We start from the raw sequence: 20,302 nt of genomic DNA on the forward strand, positions 1-20,302 counted from the left end.
GAGTAACTAAACCTTTCTAAAGTTTTCATATTTCACTGCATTTTTAATTGCAAGCAGTTCAGTAGGGCTCCTGTCACCTTAGCTGCACACCTCTCAGGGGGTGTTGGAGATGGGGGTTTGAATTATTTGTGGGGATCTCAGGACCTGGACTATTACTGAACTGCTTTGCAATTAATAGGGCTCTGAAATGTAACGTTAGAAAAGTTTAGTTGCTCTTTAATCCCTTAACCCCCGAGCCTGTTTTCACCTTCCTGTCCAGGCCAAATTTTATAATTCTGATCAGTGTCAATTTATGTGGCAACAAATCTGGAAAGTTTCAACATTTCCCAATGATTCTGAGAATGTTTTTTCATGACACATCATACTTTATGTTAGTTGCAAATTTAGATCGATTTAGATAGAAGATATCGGAATTTTGGAAAAAAATTAGAAAAATTTGCAGTTTTCAGCCTTACAATTTTTATGTTCTTAAACCAGATAGTTATATCACACAAAATAGTCTACTTTAAATCATCATAATTGCTGAAACAGTATTTTTTTCTTAGGAAGTTAGAAGTAGTAAAAGTTTATCAGCAATTTCTAATTTTTCCAACAAAATTTACTAAATCAATTTTTTTAGGGGCCAAATCATACTTGAAGTGACTTTTCGGGGACCTATATGACAGGATATCCAGAAGTGACACCATTTTAAAAACTGCACCCCTCAAAGTGCTCAAAACCATTTTCAAGAAGTTTATTAACCCTTCAGATGCTTCACAAGAATTAAAACAATGTGGAAGAATAAAGTGAGCATTTTACTTTTTCACACAAAATTGTTGCTTTAGCCTCAAATTTTGATCTTTCACAAGGGTAAAAGGAGAAAATGAATCATACAATTTGTTTTGCCATTTCTCCTGAATATGCCGATACCCCATATGTGGTAGAAAACTACTGTTTGAGCGCATGGAAGGCTCAGAAAGGAGGGAGCACCATTTGACTTTTGCAATGCGAAATTGGCTGAAATAGCAGATGTCATGCCGTGTTTGAAAAGCTTCTGAAATGCCTTAACAATGGAAAGCTTCCACAAGTGACCTGATTTTGGAACTACACGCCTCAAGGAATTTATATAGACGTTTGATTAGCAGTGCACCTTGAACCCACAGGCGCTTCATATAATTTACTGTTGGGTCGTGAAAATTAAAAAATTGATTTTTTCTACAAAAATGTTGCTACAGCCCCAATTTTTCATTTTCACAAGGGTAACAGAAGAGAATGGACAATTTACTTTGTTGTGCATATTGATACCCAATATGTGGAGGAAAACTAGTGTTTGGGCACACGGCATGGCTTGGATGAGAAGAGACACCAATTGAATTCTGGAGCGCAATTTAGGCTGGGATAAATTAGGAATACCAAGTCACATTTGAAGAGCCCCGACATGCTAAAAGAGCAGAAACCTCCACAAGTGACCTCATTTTCAAAATTACACCTCTTGAGAAGACTACATTTGAGGCACAGTGCAAAGCTCAGAAGGGGAAAAGTTGGAGTTCAGATTTTGCTGGAATGGTTTAAAGGTGCCATGTCACATCGGCAGAGCCCCTGAGGTGCCAGAACAGCGGAACACCCATAAGTGACCTCATTTTACAAACTTCAACCCAATTAATTCATCTAGGGGTGTAGGGAGCATAATGACACCACATATGCCTTATAGAATTTTATGCACTTGAGCGATGAAAAAAAAAAAATAAAACATTTTTACCACTAAAATATTGTTTTAGCAGCATATTTTTAATTTTTGTATGGGCTAATAGGGAAAAATGAACCACACAGTTTGTTGGGCAATTTTTTCCTTATACAGGAAATACTTTTCATAGTGGAAAGCTCAGAAGCAAAAGAGCGCCATATTATAGTGCATATTTTGCTGGAATGGTTTGCGGGTGCCATGACCCACTGGAAGAGCCCTTGAGGTGCCAGAACAGCAGAACTCCCATATGTGACCACATTTTACAAGCTAAACCTCTCAATGAATTCATCTAAAGGTGCAATGATCATGTTGACACCACAGGTGTGTCAAGGAAATTTTATACCATTGGGCAGTGAAGAAAAAATAATTACATTTTTACCACAAAAAAATTGTCTTAGTCCCAGATTTTAAAATTTCACATGGGTAATTGGGTTAAAATGGCACCAAAATGTTTCTGCTGAACATGAAAATACCCCATATATGGCCGTACAGTACTGCTTAGTTTTATGCGAGGCTTGGGAGGAATGGGGCCCTATTTGACTCTTGGAGAACAAATTATTGTAGAATAGCTTGCAGACTACATATACAGAGCCTCTAAGTGCCAGAAAAGCATAATCACCCCATTTTGGAAATTTCACCCTCTGGGACTTTATCTACTGGTGTAATGATGATTTTGACTCCATGTGTGTTTTCCAGAAACAAGCAGCATAGGCTGTTGATAAGTGAAAACTGCAAATCTGTCATTGCAGTGTTCAATACATTATGCCCAGCTCATGCTTCTGGAGACACGCTCCCATAAATTATAAACGGGGCTCTCATCACTACAGAAATTCCAAACATGTGGATGCTATATGTACTATAGGGACACTGGGGCTCAGAAGGGTGGGGGGTGCTTGTTCTAGGTGCCCAGAATTTGCTGGATTTCTTTTGGGGGGCAAGGAGCTATAGTGCTTTTCCAAAGCCTTTGTGCTACCAGTAACATGGAAACCCCCTATGCTATAATTGACAGATGATAGATCTGAGTGAGGACTTGCTTTTTTTGTGGATTAACTTGAAGCTTTTATTGGGAACATTTTACATAAAATTTTGGGTTACATTTATCCCGTGCTCTACACTGAGCACTTACGGTGGGGTTTTCATCTAAATCTCTGAATGATGTGATTCAGATGAAACCCCTGAAAGATCCATTTACTATGAGGCAGCAGACCCGGAGGTTGTCATAGAAACAACTGGCCCTTGCAATGATGCTGCGTGGGTTGCCGATCTGAAGGGAGAGGGAGTCCCTTTCCTTTTGCAGCCATCTAAATGTTATGATTGCTATTGATCGCAGCATTTAGGGGGTTAACTGACCCGGATTCGTGCAGGCACCTCTCCAGGCTGTGACAGCCGGGACGCGGCTATTACTCAAGCTGAGCATTAGCAGCAATTGTGAGGGCACTGCTACTGTGCCAGCATGGTTGCCAAGAAGTAAATTTATGTAATTTTGCAGGAACCCCTTCTCGACCATGACGTAAATTTACATCAAATGTTGTGACAGGGTTAAGAAATGACTGAAGAATTTTATAATGAACACTTTAAATTTTATGTCCCCTCGCAAATAGCAAAGCATGGAATATATAGAGGATAGAGTTGAGCGATACCGTCCGATACTTCAAAGTATCGGATCGGAATGGATCGGCCGATCTTAAAAAAAAAAGTATCGGTATCGCCGATTCCGATACCGGAAGTCCCATTCAAGTCTATGGGACTTCCGGTATCGGAATAAGAAAAACCCTGTTTTTGCCTTGTACAGCCTCTCTGGGGTCTGTACGGGCCTTTCGGGGGGCTGTGCCGGCCTGCCAGGGGGTCTGTGCAGGCTCCGGTGGTCTGTGCCGGCCTGCCGGGGGGCTGTGCCGGCCTGCCGGGGGGGCTGTGCAGGCTCCGGTGGGCTGTGCCGGCCTGCCGGGGGGCTGTGCAGGCTCCAGTGGGCTGTGCCGGCCTGCCGGGGGGCTGTGCCGGCCTGCCGGTGGTCTGTGCAGGCTCCGGTGGGCTGTGCCGGCCTGCCGGGGGGCTGTGCAGGCTTCGGGGGTCTGTGCAGGCATCGTCCGATGGGACTACAAGTCCCATCGGGCGATGCCTGCTACCATGACAGTGATTGACACATTAGCCAATGATGGGACAGTAGTAGTCCCATCATCCGGCTAATGTGTTGAATGTAAAATGGCATAAAGTGAGACTAGGGACTTTTTTTTTTTTAAGTGGCGGAGGAATACAGTGCGGAAGGATACCTATCTTCCGTCATTGGATTCCTGCAGCCCGTAGAGAACGGCGGCATCAGCTGATGCTGCAGTTCTCTACCCAAGATCGTCGTGGGACACACTCGTGGACTGCTTCGGATCGTGGGTGAGTATTTTTGTGGTTTGTTATGTTAATATTTATTCCGTAAAAGACAATGGCTTCGGGGAACAATGTGACAAGTATTGGTAAGTATGTTACTCTATGTTATATGTACTGTATGTCTATGTATGTATTGTATGAATGTATTGTATGTAGTATGTATGTAGTATGTATGTAGTATGTATGTAGTATGTATGTAGCATGCATGTAGCATGCATGTAGCATGCATGTAGTATGTATGTAGTATGTATGTAGTATATATGTAGTATGTATGTAGCATGTAGTATGTATGTAGCATGCATGTAGTATATATGTAGTATGTATGTAGCATGTAGTATGTATGTAGCATGCATGTAGTATGTATGTAGTATGTATGTGGTATGTATGTAGCATGTAGTATGTATGTAGTATATATGTGTTATGTATGTAGCATGCATGTAGTATGTAGTATGTATGTAGTATGTATGTAGCATGCATGTAGTATGTATGTAGTATATATGTGGTATGTATGTAGTATGTATGTAGCATGTAGTATGTATGTAGCATGCATGTAGTATATATGTAGTATGTATGTAGCATGTAGTATGTATGTAGCATGCATGTAGTATGTATGTAGTATTTTTTTTTTTTTTTTTTTTTTTAACATTTAACACATTAGCCGGATGATGGGACTACTACTGTCCCATCATTGGCTAATGTGTCAATCACTGTCATGGTAGCAGGCATCGCCAGATGGGACTTATAGTCCCATCGGACGATGCTTGCACAGACCCCCGGACATCAGCACAGCCCCCCGGCAGGCCGGCACAGCCCCCCGGCAGGCCGGTACAGACCCCCACAGGGTGCACAGACCACCGGCAGGCCGGTACAGACCCCGGGCAGTCCACACAGCCCCCCCCCCGGCAGGCCAGCACAGCCCCCCAGCAGGCCGGTACAGACCCCGGGCAGTCCACACAGCCCCCCGGCAGGCCGGCAGAGACCCCCGGAAGGCCCGAAATGACGGCGCATCATGATGCGCACACACCGCGCATCATGATGACGTCAGGCTGTCAATCAACTTTGAACTTCCGATTCCGATGCCGACTTCCGATATTGAAAAAATATCGGAAGTCGGTATCGGAATTCCGATACAGCAAGTATCGGCCGATACTTGCGGTATCGGAATGCTCAACACTAATAGAGGAACATTGTGGTTTCCATGCAAAAATATAGATATCAACATTTCTCTCACGCATCCATATTTTCTACACTTAAATTAAAGCCAACTTTTCCTTTTGCATTTTTGTTTTTTGCTCCCCTTCTTTCCAGAGCCATAACTTTTTTACTTTTCTGTAAATATGGCCATGTGAAGGCTTGTTTTTTATGGGACAACTTGTACTTTTGAAAGACACAATTGGTTTCAACATATCATGTAATGGAAAATGTGAAAAAAATTCCAAGTGCCGTGAAATTGCAAAAAAAGTGCAATTCCACAGTTGTTTTTTTTACCATGTTCACTAAATGCTAAAACTGATCTGCTAATATGATTCTCCAGGTCATTACAAGTTCATAGACACCAAACTAGGTTCTTTCTTTTTAAGTGATGAAAAAAAAATCAAAGTTTGGTAAAAAAAAAAAAGTGGCACCATTTTCTGACACCAGTAGTGTCTCCATTTTTCATGATCTGGGGCTGGTTTAGGGCTTACTTTTTGAACGCTGACCTGAAGTTTTTATTGATACAATTTTGGTGTAGATATGATCTTTTGATCGCCCATTATTGTATTTTATTGCAATGCAGCGGTGACCAATAAAACATAATTCTGACGTTTTAAATTTTTTTCTCGTTATGCCATTTAGCGATCAGGTCAATTCTTTTTTATATTGATAGATCTGGCAATTCTGAACACGGTGATGCCAAATATGTGTATTTTTTATTGCTTTATTTTGAATGAGGCAAAAGGGGGTTGATTTGAACTTTAATTTTTCTTATTTTTTTATATTTTTAAAAACATTTTTATTTTACTTTTTGCATGCTTCAATAGCCTCCATAGGAGACTAGAAGCTGTACTACTTCGATCACCTCTGATCAGATCGCCTGTGTGTAGCAGAAATGCTCACTTGCTATGAGCATTGACCACTGGGCGGCGCTCATAGCAATCCAGCAATGACAACCATAGAGGTCTGCTCTGGTTGTCATGCGACCCATCGGTGACCCGCAATCTTGTCACAGGGCCACGATGGGCGGGATTTATGACACATTTCAGGTAAACGTGAGTTAAATGCTGCTGTCAAAAATTCACAGCGGCATTTAACTAGTTAACAGCCACAGGTGGATCGTGATTCCACTCATGGCTGTTGTGGGCACATGTGAGCTGTATGAAAACGAAAAATAGTCAAAATAAGCATATATAAACTATAATAGATACTGAAGAAATAACTTCAATCCAAAGAGTAAGGCCAAGGCCTAACAACAATTAGAAAATGGAAATGCTCCCAATGATATATTAGACACAGAAAAAACGGAGCAGAGAACACCATCCAATAAAAAACATTAATTTATTGATTCAAACAATTGAAAATACAAAAAGGTATACATACCAATAATGGCTTATACAGTAAAAAGGAAAAGGAGGAATACTAAGGCCAAAACAGAGGTACACATGGTGATCTTGCGACCAAGGGTTATAAAGTGTATAAAGCGACAATATGGTACAACATGATAAGTCCCGGGCGAAGTACCCATGCAGGATATAATAAATATTGTCTAAAGCATTAAGCAAATCAAGTGCCCTTCAGCATCTGACTAATGTCACTTACCCATGATCGCCAGTACACCAATGTGCCCTTCTGTGACCCCCTGACGCGCATTTCGCGTTGGATGCTTTCTCAAAAGGGGTACCAAGATCACCATGTGTACCTCTGTTTTGGCCTTAGTATTCCTCCTTTTCCTTTTTACTGTATAAGCCATTATTGGTATGTATAGCTTTTTGTATTTTCAATTGTTTGAATCAATAAATTAATGTTTTTTATTGGATGGTGTTCTCTGCTCCGTTTTTTCTGTGTCTAACATGTGAGCTGTATGTATCAGCTGACATGTGCCCAGAAAGGTGTGGGCTCAGCACCAGCGGAAAGGGGTTAATGCTATGGAGCTATGGAAACTAGTTATATACAGAAATATTATTTACCTGCCAATATAGGGTCAATCTGCAGGTATTTCTCTTTAAAAACATATTAAGCCAGGTAATTAATGTTAGTTAGCAGGTGCATTAGGCTATTACCCTAGCAAGTCAAAGCTACCATGTTAGTCGCTGCTACAGCTATAGATAGCTATATATCTGTATGTTGATTTTATTCTGAAGCATTGCTTAATTCCAAGGTATATTCTAAATATAATAATAAAAAAGAGTGAAAACAGGTTTTGCCAAGAAGATAAAAATTCAATGAGTAATGACACTTACTCTTGTTCTATGAATTGACTAGTCTTCTCATCAAACAAATGTGTCACATCTAGCGGGGCAGTTTTTAGTTTTTCCGCAATCTGTGTACAAACAAATAAACAAAAATATTTTATGAAGGCGGAACAACGTGGACAAGAATTGCATTAATCTTAGTTATATGAATCCTGTATTTCCCTTCATAGATAACCTTTGCTGCTAAGTAGTGGTATTATTTGGCTCATCATAAGCCCAAATGGTTCTGCTATAAACACAACATGGAGGTCTCCATTCAAACTGTAAAAACTGTCTGCATTTCAGGCAGCTGAGTGGTTAGCACTATAGCCTTGGAGTGCTGGGGCTCTAGGTTACAATCCCACCAAGGACAACATCTGCAAAGAATTTGTATGTTGCATTGGTTTCCTCCGGGTTCTCCAATTTCCTCCCACACTCCAAAGGGATGCTGATAGGAAACTTAGATTGTGAGCCCCATTGGGGACAGTGATGATGATATTTGTAAAGTGCTTTGATATTAATGGCGCTACATAAGCAAATTAAATACATAATTTGGTACCTATACATGCAATTATTGAACTTTACTAGATTGCTGAAATACATACAACTGCCTAGTGTAAAGACGTATTCAAGGTAAAATGCAATGGAAAAGATACCTACCAGGTCATAACTCTCTTTAGAAGTGAAATTTATGTCAGAGGATAAGTTTACATGTATAGACCTCTGCATTGTACCTAAGAAAACAGGAACATGGCATTTCATTACATAAGAGGTAAACTGTCATTGTAGACATGCAGTAAAGGGCAGGGCTTACCAGGTTTTGTCCGGTCACAACATACTGTTTACCTAGCCATAAGATATGCTACCAGTGAAGTAATCTAGTATTTAAAACCTTTCCACTTGCCAAGTGACGTGAATGTGAACAAGGATCGAGCAGCTGAACCACTAGTAAAAGCTTAGGCCAGACTGGATGGTTTTCCCAGCTCAGAAAGAGGGTTTTAAATATCAGAGTAGGGACTGTCCCACAAGGGTTGTCGTGACGTGGCGGGATGGCTTGTACATTATTTTGATCAAAATTATGTTTACTAAATACCCTTATTATTATTACCTTTATGCATTATTTGCAGTTTATTTTTTACTTTTTAGTTCAGGATATTTGAGTTTTTTGCTTTTTGTTTTCTCTGGTTAATGGTCATTTGTTAATATGCACTTACATTGTGCATACACATTAACTTACTTTTTCAGTTCAGATTCGTTTTTTTATTCATTTCATTGTGCATTCAGTGCATATATGGGTGTGACCGCCCTCTTTCTGAGCTGGGAAAACCATCCTGTCTGGCCTAAGCTTTTACTAGTGGTTCAGCCGCTTGATCCTTGTTCACATTCACGTCACTTGGCAAGTGAAAAGGTTTTAAATACTAGATTAGGGACTGTCCCACAAGGGTTGCCGTGACGTGGCGGGATGGCTTGTACATTATTTTGATCAAAATTATGTTTACTAAATACCCTTATTATTATTACCTTTATGCATTATTTGCAGTTTATTTTTTACTTTTTAGTTCAGGATATTTGTGTTTTTTGCTTTTTGTTTTCTCAGCTTCATTCAATGTGTAGCGGCCATTGCTAGGTAGTGCACCTGGCAGTGGCTGCTGCCCATCGAAAGGAGCCATTGTTTGCAGCACCATTCACAGTGTTTATATCCAAGAGCTGCTGGAGTTTACAGGACATGATAAATGAGGGTGCCTGGTGTTGGTCGCCCACCAATCTTATTCTGATGAATTATCCTAAGGATAGATCATCAGTACACTGTGACCGGACATCCTTTTTTAAATGTAATGAATTAAATTCTCCGACATATATTCAATTTACACATCATTTCTCAATACAGAGATGTCTACATAGAGTCTGAGAATAGTGACTTACCTGGACTTAGTTCTGCATTGAAGGACTCTGCTGCTTCTGTACATCTTTCACCAGTGAATGCTGACAGGCATGTGCATTGAGGACTGCAATTCACACCAACCACTGTACATGTCCCACCGTTACTACAGTAGTTTGTGTCACACTGTGCAATACAGGAACAGTCTGCGCCATTACCTGCAAATAGTAATGAGAATAGACCAGACGTTGGCATATATATTTATTTTTTTAGCAAGGAACAAAACATGTTTAATTTTTATGAAGCATACACTCAAAATGTTCTATTGTAACATTCTCATCAGTGAAGATATATGTATAAAAGCTTCAAAATGTTTGGTTTCTCCTAAAAGGATAGCTGTATAGTGCTGCACCTCTTTGTAAAAAAAAAAAAACCCTTGGAGCAGGCCTGGGCAAAGTGTGGCCTGCGGGCCACATCCGGCCCTCTGGCTGTCTCAGTCCGGCCCGCGGACCTAGATAGCTGTGGGTATGCAAACCAGAGGTCCGCAGGCTGCACTGTGCCCGCTTCCTGGCTCTCTCCGTTTTCTCCCTAGGTGCAGTCAGCATTGGTGGAGGAGGAGCCTCTGGCCACTTCCTCCACCAATCAGCGTGTGAAACAGCTGACGCGATGACGTCATGTCATCGTGTCAGCTGTGTACTGCCAGAGAGTCAGGTTTCCGGAGGCGCAGAGAGGAGAAGAGCGCTAGGGAGTGGGACCAAGGTGAGGATGTGGTGGTCTTTTTTTTTATTTTCATGTGTATGAACATGGGTATTCTATGGGGTGACAGACAATACATGGGGATTCTATGGGAGTGATACAGCACATGGGGATTCCATGGGTGTGACACAGCACATGGGGATTCTATGGTGGTGACATAGCACATGGGTATTCTATGGAAGTGACACAGCACATGAGTATTCTACTGGGGTGACACAGTACATGGGGATTCTATGGGGGTGACGTACAGCACATGGGGATTCTATGGGGTGATGCACAGCACATGGGGATTCTATGGGGGTGACAGGCAGCACATGGGGATTCTATGGGGGTGACACAGCACATGGGTATTCTATGGGGGTGACATCACATGGGGATTCTATGGGGGTGACGTACAGCACATGGGGATTCGGGGGGGTGACAGACAGCACATGGGGATTCTATGGGGTGACAGGCAGCACATGGGGATTATATGGGGGTGACATGCAGCACATGGGGATTCTATGGGGGTGACGTACAGCACGGGGATTCTATGGGGGTGACATGCAGCACATGGGGATTCTATGGGGGTGACGTACAGCACGGGGATTGTATGTGGGTGACATGCAGCACATGGAGGTTACATACAGTACATGGGGATTCTATGGGGGTGATGTACAGCACATGGGGTTCTATGGGGGTGACGTACAGCACATTGGGATTCTATGGGGGTGACACAGTTCATGGGGATTTTATGGGGGTGATGTACAGCACATGGAGATTCTATGGGGGTGACATGCAGCACATGGGGGTGACATACAGCACATGGGGATTCTATGGGGGTGATGTACAGCACATGGGGATTCTATGGGGGTGACACAGTTCATGGAGATTTTATGGGGGTGACATGCAGCACATGGAGATTCTATGGGGTTGACATGCAGCATATGGGGGTGACATACAGCACATGGGTATTCTATGGGGGTGACATGCAGCACATGGGAGTGACATACAACACATGGGGATTCTATGGAGTGAAAGAGAGCACATGGGAATTCTATGGGGGTGACAGACAGAATATGGGGATTCTTTGGGGGTGACATACAGCACATGGGGATTCTATGGGGTTGACATGCAGCACATGGAGATTATATGGGGGTTACATACAGCACATGGGGATTCTATGGGGGTGACGGCAAGAACATGGAGATTCTATGTGGTGACATACAGCACATGGGGATTCTATGGTGGTGACATGCAGCACATGGGGGTGACATGCTGTACAAGGTGAGGCTATGGGGGCATCATGCAGTATATGGGAAGGCTGTGTGGGGCTCATGCAATATAAAGGTAGGTTGTGTGGGGCTCATACGGTATATGGGGAGACTGTGTGGGGCCTCATTCAGTATGTGGAGAGACTGTGGGGCTCATGCTGTATATGGGAACGCTGAGTGGGGGTCATCCTCTATATGGGAAGGCTGTGTGGGGCTCATGCAATATATAGGGAGACTGTGTGGGGCTCATGCAGTATATGGGAGGCTGTATGGGGCTCATGCAGTATACAGGGAGGCTGTGTGGGGCCTCATTCAGTATGTGGAGAGACTGTGGGGCTCATGCTGTATATGGGAACGCTGTGTGGGGCTCATGCTGTATGTGGGAAGGCTGTGTGGGACTCATGCTGTATATAGGGAGGCTGTTGTTAGGCTCATGCAGTATATATAGGTATGCTGTGTGGGGCTCATGCAGTATATGGGGAGACTGTGGGGATCATGTGCATATGGGAAGGCTGTGTGAGGCTTATGCTGTATATAGGGAGGCTGTGTGTGGCTCATGCAATATATGGGGAGACTGTGGGGTTCATGCAATATATATATGGGTAGGCTGTGTGGGGCTCATGCAGTATATGGAGAGGCTGTGGGCTCATGCTGTACATGGGAAGGCTGTGTGGGGCTCATGTTGTATATTGGGAGGCTGTGTGTGGCTCATGCAGCATATATAGGGAGGCTGAGTGGGGCTCATGCAATATATGGGGAGACTGTGGGGCTCATGCTTTATATATAGGTAGGCTGTGTGGGGCTCATGCAGTATATGGAGACACTGTGTGGGGCTCATGCAGTATATAGGGAGTCTGAATGGGGCTCATGCTGTATATGGGAAGGCTGTGTGGGGCTCATGCTGTATATATGGAGGCTGTGTGTGGCTCATGCAGTATATATAGGGAGGCTGTGTGGGGCTTATGCAATATATGGGGAGACTGTGGGGCTCATGCAGTATATATCGGAAGGCTGTGCGGGGCTCATGCAGTATATGGAGAGGCTGTGTGGGGCTCATGCTGTATATGGGAAGGCTGTGTGGGGCTCATGCAGTATATGGAGAGGCTGTGTGGGGCTCATGCTGTATATAGGGAGGCTGTGTGTGGCTCATGAAATATATAAATTAATAAATTAATATTGAGTAGAATTAATTTCAAGCTATTAGTTCGACCCTCCACAACAGTCATGGTCTCTCATGTGGCCCCTTGGGAAAATTAATTGCCCACCCCTGCTTTGGAGGATACATCTTCATATAGTATCCTATACACATGGATGTGTTTACTTGCACTTTCTGGGCAATATATGTCTTTTTTTATCATTTATTTTTGTTTTTCCCTCACATGTTCTCTCCCCTGATAAGATCATTATTGAACAAGAAACTTGTTGGTAGGGAATGTTCTGCTTTTGGGGTAATTTAATCAGAATTACACTAAGAGCAGGAGCAACTGCATGGTGCATGAGTAGATTTAAGCCACATTTCACTTCTACCACGATGTGGAGCTGTATGATTTCTCTGTAATTAAGTTTAGAATGGGTGAAATATATACTTTCTATGCACTATGGCACTTTCTGTATTTTTAATAGGTATATAGTCTCTTACCGATACTAGTTTTTTATTTAAGTACAGTATTGGTATAGGCATATTTTCGTATATGTGTTCTCTGAGATAATCCCACTACCTTCTTGGAATTTTGATGCCAGACTGTGACCTGACTACAACTTTTTCTCACCCCTCTGTCTATGAAGTACCCTCCTGGCTTTTACCCTCTGAACTCTTGACTACCAAGCCTCGCGGCTTGTCAGTAAGTAGTGACCAGCCTAACATAATTTTGCTAAAATCTCTGCCCAACAAGCCCTTTACAATGTTACTCACTTAAATGCATGAATAAAAAAGTACACATAACCTCCATTTTTCAAAAGCTAATTAGGCCTTTGACTAGTCAATGGGGCATTAGCTTCCCAGACTAGTCAGCTCGCTTTACATGTTATCACGCCCCTACAAATCTCATGCATGCACACGGCTCTATTCTTCACGTCAATATTCCTCTGAAGCTGGGCGCACGCTTTCTGGCTTCAAATGTCTTTGAGCATGACTAGAAGAGGGCTCACCTACAACATATTTGTAACAGAGTTTACAAATACTTTTTTAAACCTGTAGTTAAAGCAAACCAGTAATCAGGACTTTGCTAACTAAACTACTGGCACTGTAAGGTTGGCACCATTACACTGATTAAAATGGTGCCTGGGTTGATGAAATTAGTCTTGTGGTTGTTGTTTAATCTGTATTTGCAGTTTTCAGGTAATGAGATTCTCGTACTTCAGGGCGGTGTGCGAGTGGGTCTTTTTTTGCTTCTCTGTTCTCATATTCATCCTTATGGGTTTAAATGACAGGTCACTGAACCGTAAGCAATAGATGAAACTGCGCATGAGCTGCCGGCGCCATTTTGCTGTAGTTTTGCTGTAGTTACTTTTTTTTTTTAAAGACCACAATATGGACTGTGCAAGCTCAGTAAGTAGTGGGCAGGTCACTGAAGGTTCAGTGACCTGTCATTTACGTCCTTAAGGAAGAATATGAGTACGGAGGACTAGATAAAAGCCCGCCCACAGTCCCACCCCGAACCACGAGAAGGATTTCATCAACCCAGGTATCATTTTAATTTTATTGATGCCAACCTAACAATGCCTTCAATTTACTTAGCAAAATCCTGATGACAGGTTGCTTTAAGTGAACAACATTATAAAGGGCTGGTTAGGCAGAGAATTTAGTAATACATATGAGAATAATGCTGGGTTGGAGGGCAAAGGGGACCTGACAGGTTCCCTTTAAATATAGTTATTTAATTGTCAATTTTAGAATTTAGTGTTAGGGCATTTCAGGATTCATTTCCATACAGTGAGCCTAAATGTTTAAAAGGTAAAAACCGAATTCCCTGTAAATCAACATCAACGGAAGGAATTCTCAATAGATTAATGTGGCCTTATGAGAGGCCATGTTTAAGAAGTACATTTTTTTTCATCTTTTCCTTTTTAAGATTTACAAAAAGGAGAATGGACTGATGCAAAACTTTAGACACCCTTGGAGATTTGAGTGCTCTGATAACTTTGACTAAGGTTTCAGACATTAATTAGCATGTTAGGGTTATGGCTTGTTCACTATCATCATTACATAAGGCCAGGTAATGCAAACTTCCCAGCTTTATAAAAACCCAGCCTCCTCTAACCTTGTGCCAAAAACCTGCAGACATACAGGTGCATCTCACAAAATTAGAATATAATCAAAAAGTTAATTTATTTCATTTCTTCAATACAAAAAGTGAAACTCGCTTATTATATAGAGTCATTACAAACAGAGTGATCTATTTCAAGTGTTTATTTCTGTTAATGTTGATGATTAAGGTTTACAGCCAATGAAAACCCAAAAGTCATTTTCTCAGTAAATTAGGATACTTTATAACACCAGCTTGAAAAATGATTTTAAAATCTGGAATGTTGGCCTACTTAAATGTAGGTTAAGTAAATGCACTCAATACTTGGTCGCGGCGTGGCATGGAGGTGACCAGTCTGTGGCAACGCTGAGGTATTATGGAAGCCCAGGTTGCTTTGATTGCAGTTTTCAGCTCGTCTGCATTGTTGGGTCTGGTGTCTGTCATCTTCCTCTTGACAATATCCCATAGATTCCCTATAGGGTTAAGGTCAGGCGAGTTTGCTGGCCAATCAATCAGTGATACTGTTGTTTTTAAACCAGGATTTGATACTTTTGACAGTGTGGACAGATGCAAATTCCTGCTGGGGAATTAAATTTCCATCTCCAAAGAGCTTGTCGGCAGAGACAAGCATGAAGTGGTCTAAAATTTCCTGGTAGACGGCTGCGCTGACTTTGGTCTTGATAAAGCACAGTGGATCTACACCAGGAGATGACATGGCTCCCGAAACCATCATTGATTGTGGATACTTCACACTAGACCTTGGAAATCAAGTGGAGAGGCACACAATCCAAGCTTGAGGTCTAGTGTGAAGTTTCCTCAGTCACTGATGGTTTGGGGAGCTATGTCATCTGCTGGTATAGGTATATTTTGTTTTATCAAGGCTAATGTCAGTGCAGCCATCTACCAGGAAATTTTAGAGCACTTCATGCTTCCCTCTGCTGACAAGCTTTTGGAGATGGAAATTTCATTCTTCAGCAGGACTTGGCACCTGTCCACACTGCCAAAAGGACCACTTTCCTTATTTCAATTTTTAATATGTAAATGATAAAAATAAATATTTTTGTGCCTAAAATACAAAGTAAATGTGTCACCTTTAACTTTAGGCCTTTTAGAGATGACCTTTTAGAGATGATTTTATTTTTAACTTGCTTAACTGTTCACAATAACAGTAATTTTATCCAGGGGTGCCCACACTTCTTCATGCCCCTGTATGTAATGATTAGCACTGTGAGTTGAATCTCCATAAATCTCTCTTACTGGAGGCTGATGCAGATAGATACAGAAGTGGTAACTAATCTGTTCATATTTTGTTTTTTCTGGCCAGCAGTGTGGGATAAGAGCATGTAAGGATAAAATTTATACTAATATTGTTCAAACAAAATAATATTCTAGCACTTCAAAAACATATGAAATCAAAAAAAAAACCGGACTAACATAGTATATATTGCCGGAACAATGAAGAGATCCAGAAAAAATATTTTAAAATAATCATTTATTAATAATATATAAAAAACATGAAAAAAATGCCCAAAAGAAGGCGCAAATAGCCCTATACCAATCAAATGTGAACAGGCATAGTAATAAGGCACAGAAAGTCAAATATAAAGGTAGATAATGAACACTCCAAAAAATCACAAAGTGCAAAAAATCTTCAGAATACACTGCTGTATCTAAGTAGTTAAATATCTGAATGTATCAAAATATCCTGAACAGCACAATACATATAAAGGTTAAATATACCGGCAACATGACATAAATGTCTAAGTCCAAATATTAATCAACCTTAGATAAACCGCTCTAAACTGGACCTAGAGTGGTCTGCTATAAGTGCCTTAATATATCAAAATAACCTAAATGGCACAATACATGTAACGGTTAAATATGACAGCAACATGACACTAACGTCTAAGACCTCATACACATCTACCTTGACTGACCACTCTAAAGTACAAATATGGCCAGATAAATATGCCTTAAAAATACCTGGTCTCAATAGGCTCAATTAAACATGGGCACCGCAGCCTCCTCCACCCAACGCGCATTTCACAGCAAGCTTCTTCCGGGGGGCGTGACGTGGCGTGTTTAATTGAGCCTATTGAGACCAGGTATTTTTAAGGCATATTTATCTGGCCATATCTGTACTTTAGAGTGGTCAGTCAAGGTAGATGTGTATGAGGTCTTAGACGTTAGTGTCATGTTGCTGTCATATTTAACCGTTACATGTATTGTGCCATTTAGGTTATTTTGATATATTAAGGCACTTATAGCAGACCACTCTAGGTCCAGTTTAGAGCAGTTTATCTAAGGTTGATTAATATGTGGACTTAGACATTTATGTCATGTTGCCGGTATATTTAACCTTTATATGTATTGTGCTGTTCAGGATATTTTGATACACTCAGATATTTAACTACTTAGATACAGCAGTGTATTTTGAAGATTTTTTGCACTTTGTTATTTTTTGGAGTGTTCATTATCTACCTTTATATGTGACTTTCTGTGCCTTATTACTATGCCTGTTCACATTTGATTGGTATAGGGCTATTTGCGCCTTCTTTTGGGATTTTTTTTCATGTTTTTTATATATTATTAATAAATGATTATTTTTAAAGATTTTTTCTGGATCTCTTCATTGTTCCAGCAATAGATACTATGTTAGACCGGTATGTTTTTTGATTTCATGTAAGGATAAAGTAAAGTTTATTATGGTATATCAATGGTCCTTGCATTGTTTACACAAGCACAGGGGCTCATCTGTAATATGTGGCTAAGCCTACTATTATTTAAACTTTAATGGTACTAAATGAAAGTTATTGGAACTTAAAAGCGTTACTGATGTGCAAAAAATAATTTATTATATTACCTGAGAATCCATCATTACAAACACAGTTGTAACTTCCTATTGTGTTACTGCAAGTTGCATAAGGTGAACAGATATTGGTCTCACATTCATCAATATCATCACAGTGGGTCCCATCACCTAATGAAAATACATTTTTTGTTACATCAATGATATTACAACATAGTGCACATAACATTGCTGTCTGAACAGTTAATGAAAAATGAGAACATGGGAACATTTGCCTATGGTGCGATCAAATAAAATTAATCAGTGCATTCTATCAGAGGTTGTCAGCTTGGCAGATGATAGTGTAAAGGGGTCAGGGCTTAGCCCCTTTAAATTTTGATGCTACTATTTACATGTACATAATTGCCATATTTGTATGTGTCGTGTATATACATGTTTATTATTATATTGTATTATATGTAAGATAGGGACAGTGCCGTTAGGGAAAAGGGCCACTAGATGGGGGCACTGAGTACACTGCATAGGAAGGTTTAGTTGTAGGACACTTAGAGGTTAATACTAGGAGGGAAATAAGTGAGTGAGACTTCCTGAATATAGTCAGTCAGGGGCAGACCCCTGTGTGTGCTCAGGTGGCCTCTGGCCTGGCCTGCTCAGCTATCACGTAACAATAGAAGCAGAAGCCCAGCCATCCAAGGAAAGGAGTAGGAGTATAAAGAAAGAAGAGAATAGTTAAGAGCACATTATATGCAGCAAAGTAGTGACGAAGTTGCAGAAGAAGTTTGGGTACGAAAGAAGTTAGAGTGGGCCACCGTGAAAGTGCGTGGGCAGGATAACTGTAAGTGGGTGGACGACCCAGTAGATAGTATTTCCGTGTCTGAGCTGAAGTCGGTTTCAGGGAGATATATTGAAGTGACATTTTCACTGGGCTCCTTATCCCTTTATATCTTTGTGGCCTATTTCTGTGAAGCAGAAGAAGTTAGGGAAAAATGAAGAAAATGCATTGCTGGTACTGTGACAAGTGTGCTGGAAGTGTTATGGATGTGCTGTGTCCTGAAGAAAATAAACCCGTATTGTCTAAAGTTGCTTTGGACTCTGCCTCCTGTCTTTTGAGTGAAAGGAAGAATGGGGAACACAGTAGGGAAGGAGCAGCTGACAGCACAGTGAGTATGGATTGTGCTGACATGACTACAACCCTGTCGCTGTTTTACAATAGAATCAATGTAAAAGTCCTCATTAATTTTACATACAGCCATCATAGAGCTGCTATATGCCTTTAATTTCATATAGAGGCATAGAAAAAATGTTTCTTCTTCGCACAGGACACCAACAGAAGACTTACGGCATCTACGGCAGCACAGGGATGATGGAGCTCTTTGCACAGGTTTCTACAGTGTTCATGAGTCATAAAAGAAATGTCAGATTGCTTGACATTATAAAGGTTCCCATAAACTTAGCGATTCTTCCCACACGGCCAGGAATCATGCAGTAAACATGCAGTTGTACCACAAATTGCTGCGGATCTGCCATGCTATTTTCAGATGGCTGATGCATGATCAGAAACATAACATTAAATCAAAGTCCTTATGTTCGTGACAAGTGGCCTAAAGACACATTGCAGAACAATGGTAAATTACTGTAAACACATGTGGACGTGCAGGCATGCAGGCACTGTAAGTGGGTATAAAAATAAAAGTAGCAGACAGGCATTGTATGTGCCATACTTCATTGCATATATCAAGAGTAGAGTTGAGCGACTTTGGTCGGATCGGGTTTCATGAAACAAAATTTGCTTCAGATGAATCTGGTCCGACTAGGGCAAAAAAAGTCGGAGTTTCGTCCGAAACCCGACCCCAATGCAAGTCAATGGGGAATAAAAGTCGGCATTGAGCGGATGACATTCATCCACTCAATGCCGACTTTTATTCCCCATTGACTTGCATTGGGGTCGGGTTTCAGACGAAACTCTGACTTTTTTTTGCCCTAGTCGGACCAGTTTCATCTGAAACAAATTTTGTTTTATGAAACCCGATCCGACCAAATTCGCTCAACTCTAATCCATTCCATTACTGTCTGCTGCTGCCTGTTACATATATTGACCGGATATACCTAGCCCCAGGTATCAATGGCCAGGAATAATTTTTTGGGCATCTTAATCCTGATTATTTTATTCCAAAGCAATCCAGAGCTACCTTGTTTTTCTCCATTTGCTTGTTGACACTGCAAAATACAGCCAGATCCTTTTCATAGTACAGCGTGAAAATCCGGCTATTTTAAATGGGGTTGCCCATCTCAGCCATCACATCTGAGTGCGCAAAAATTTCTGACATTTTTGTTGTACTGTTAAAATTTTTTGTAGTATCTTATAGAATTTCTTGATACCATTTTGCTGCCCCAAAAATACTTAGCTGCCAAAAAAATATTTAGCAACAGGGCAGATATTTTACACCGGGTTTTGACCGCTACATGGATCGCATATCATTGCGCTCAAATTTGTGCCATTTCAGGCCTCCATAGAAATCTTTTTGTTGTGTCGTAGTCTACTTGTTGACACAAGTTAGCTGGGCAAGAAAATAAAAAAAATACAGGCCACATATTGAACAGTCTGGTATCTCCGTCAGATGCCTCATCTATCTGTGGGCTGCAAATTGTGGCATTTCAGGCCTCCATTCCACTGTATTAGCTGTCTGTTACCGAATTTCTATACACTATTTTGGGGTAAAAAATAAAAAAATACAGGGCACATATTGAACAGTCTGGTATCTCCGTCAGATGCCTGATCTACAGTATCTGTGGGCTACAAATTGTGGAATATGAGGCCTACATTCTACTGTAT

The 20,302-nt window shown here is 41.2% G+C and overlaps 1 protein-coding gene across 1 annotated transcript in view; it reads right to left on the reverse strand.

Annotated features, from left to right (window-relative positions):
- LOC141100758 (uncharacterized) overlaps positions 1–20,302 on the reverse strand; it is a 450,303-nt gene that overhangs the window by 17,828 nt on the left and 412,173 nt on the right. Inside the window, 4 exon segments of the mRNA XM_073589442.1 lie at positions 7,537–7,616; positions 8,188–8,261; positions 9,451–9,624; positions 17,524–17,640. Coding sequence (XP_073445543.1) covers positions 7,537–7,616; positions 8,188–8,261; positions 9,451–9,624; positions 17,524–17,640 — 445 coding nt within the window.

The sequence above is a fragment of the Dendrobates tinctorius genome, unplaced genomic scaffold (assembly GCF_039654945.1).
Source record: "Dendrobates tinctorius isolate UK_male_01 unplaced genomic scaffold, ASM3965494v1 ptg000107l, whole genome shotgun sequence".
NCBI classification, from domain to species: domain Eukaryota; kingdom Metazoa; phylum Chordata; class Amphibia; order Anura; family Dendrobatidae; genus Dendrobates; species Dendrobates tinctorius.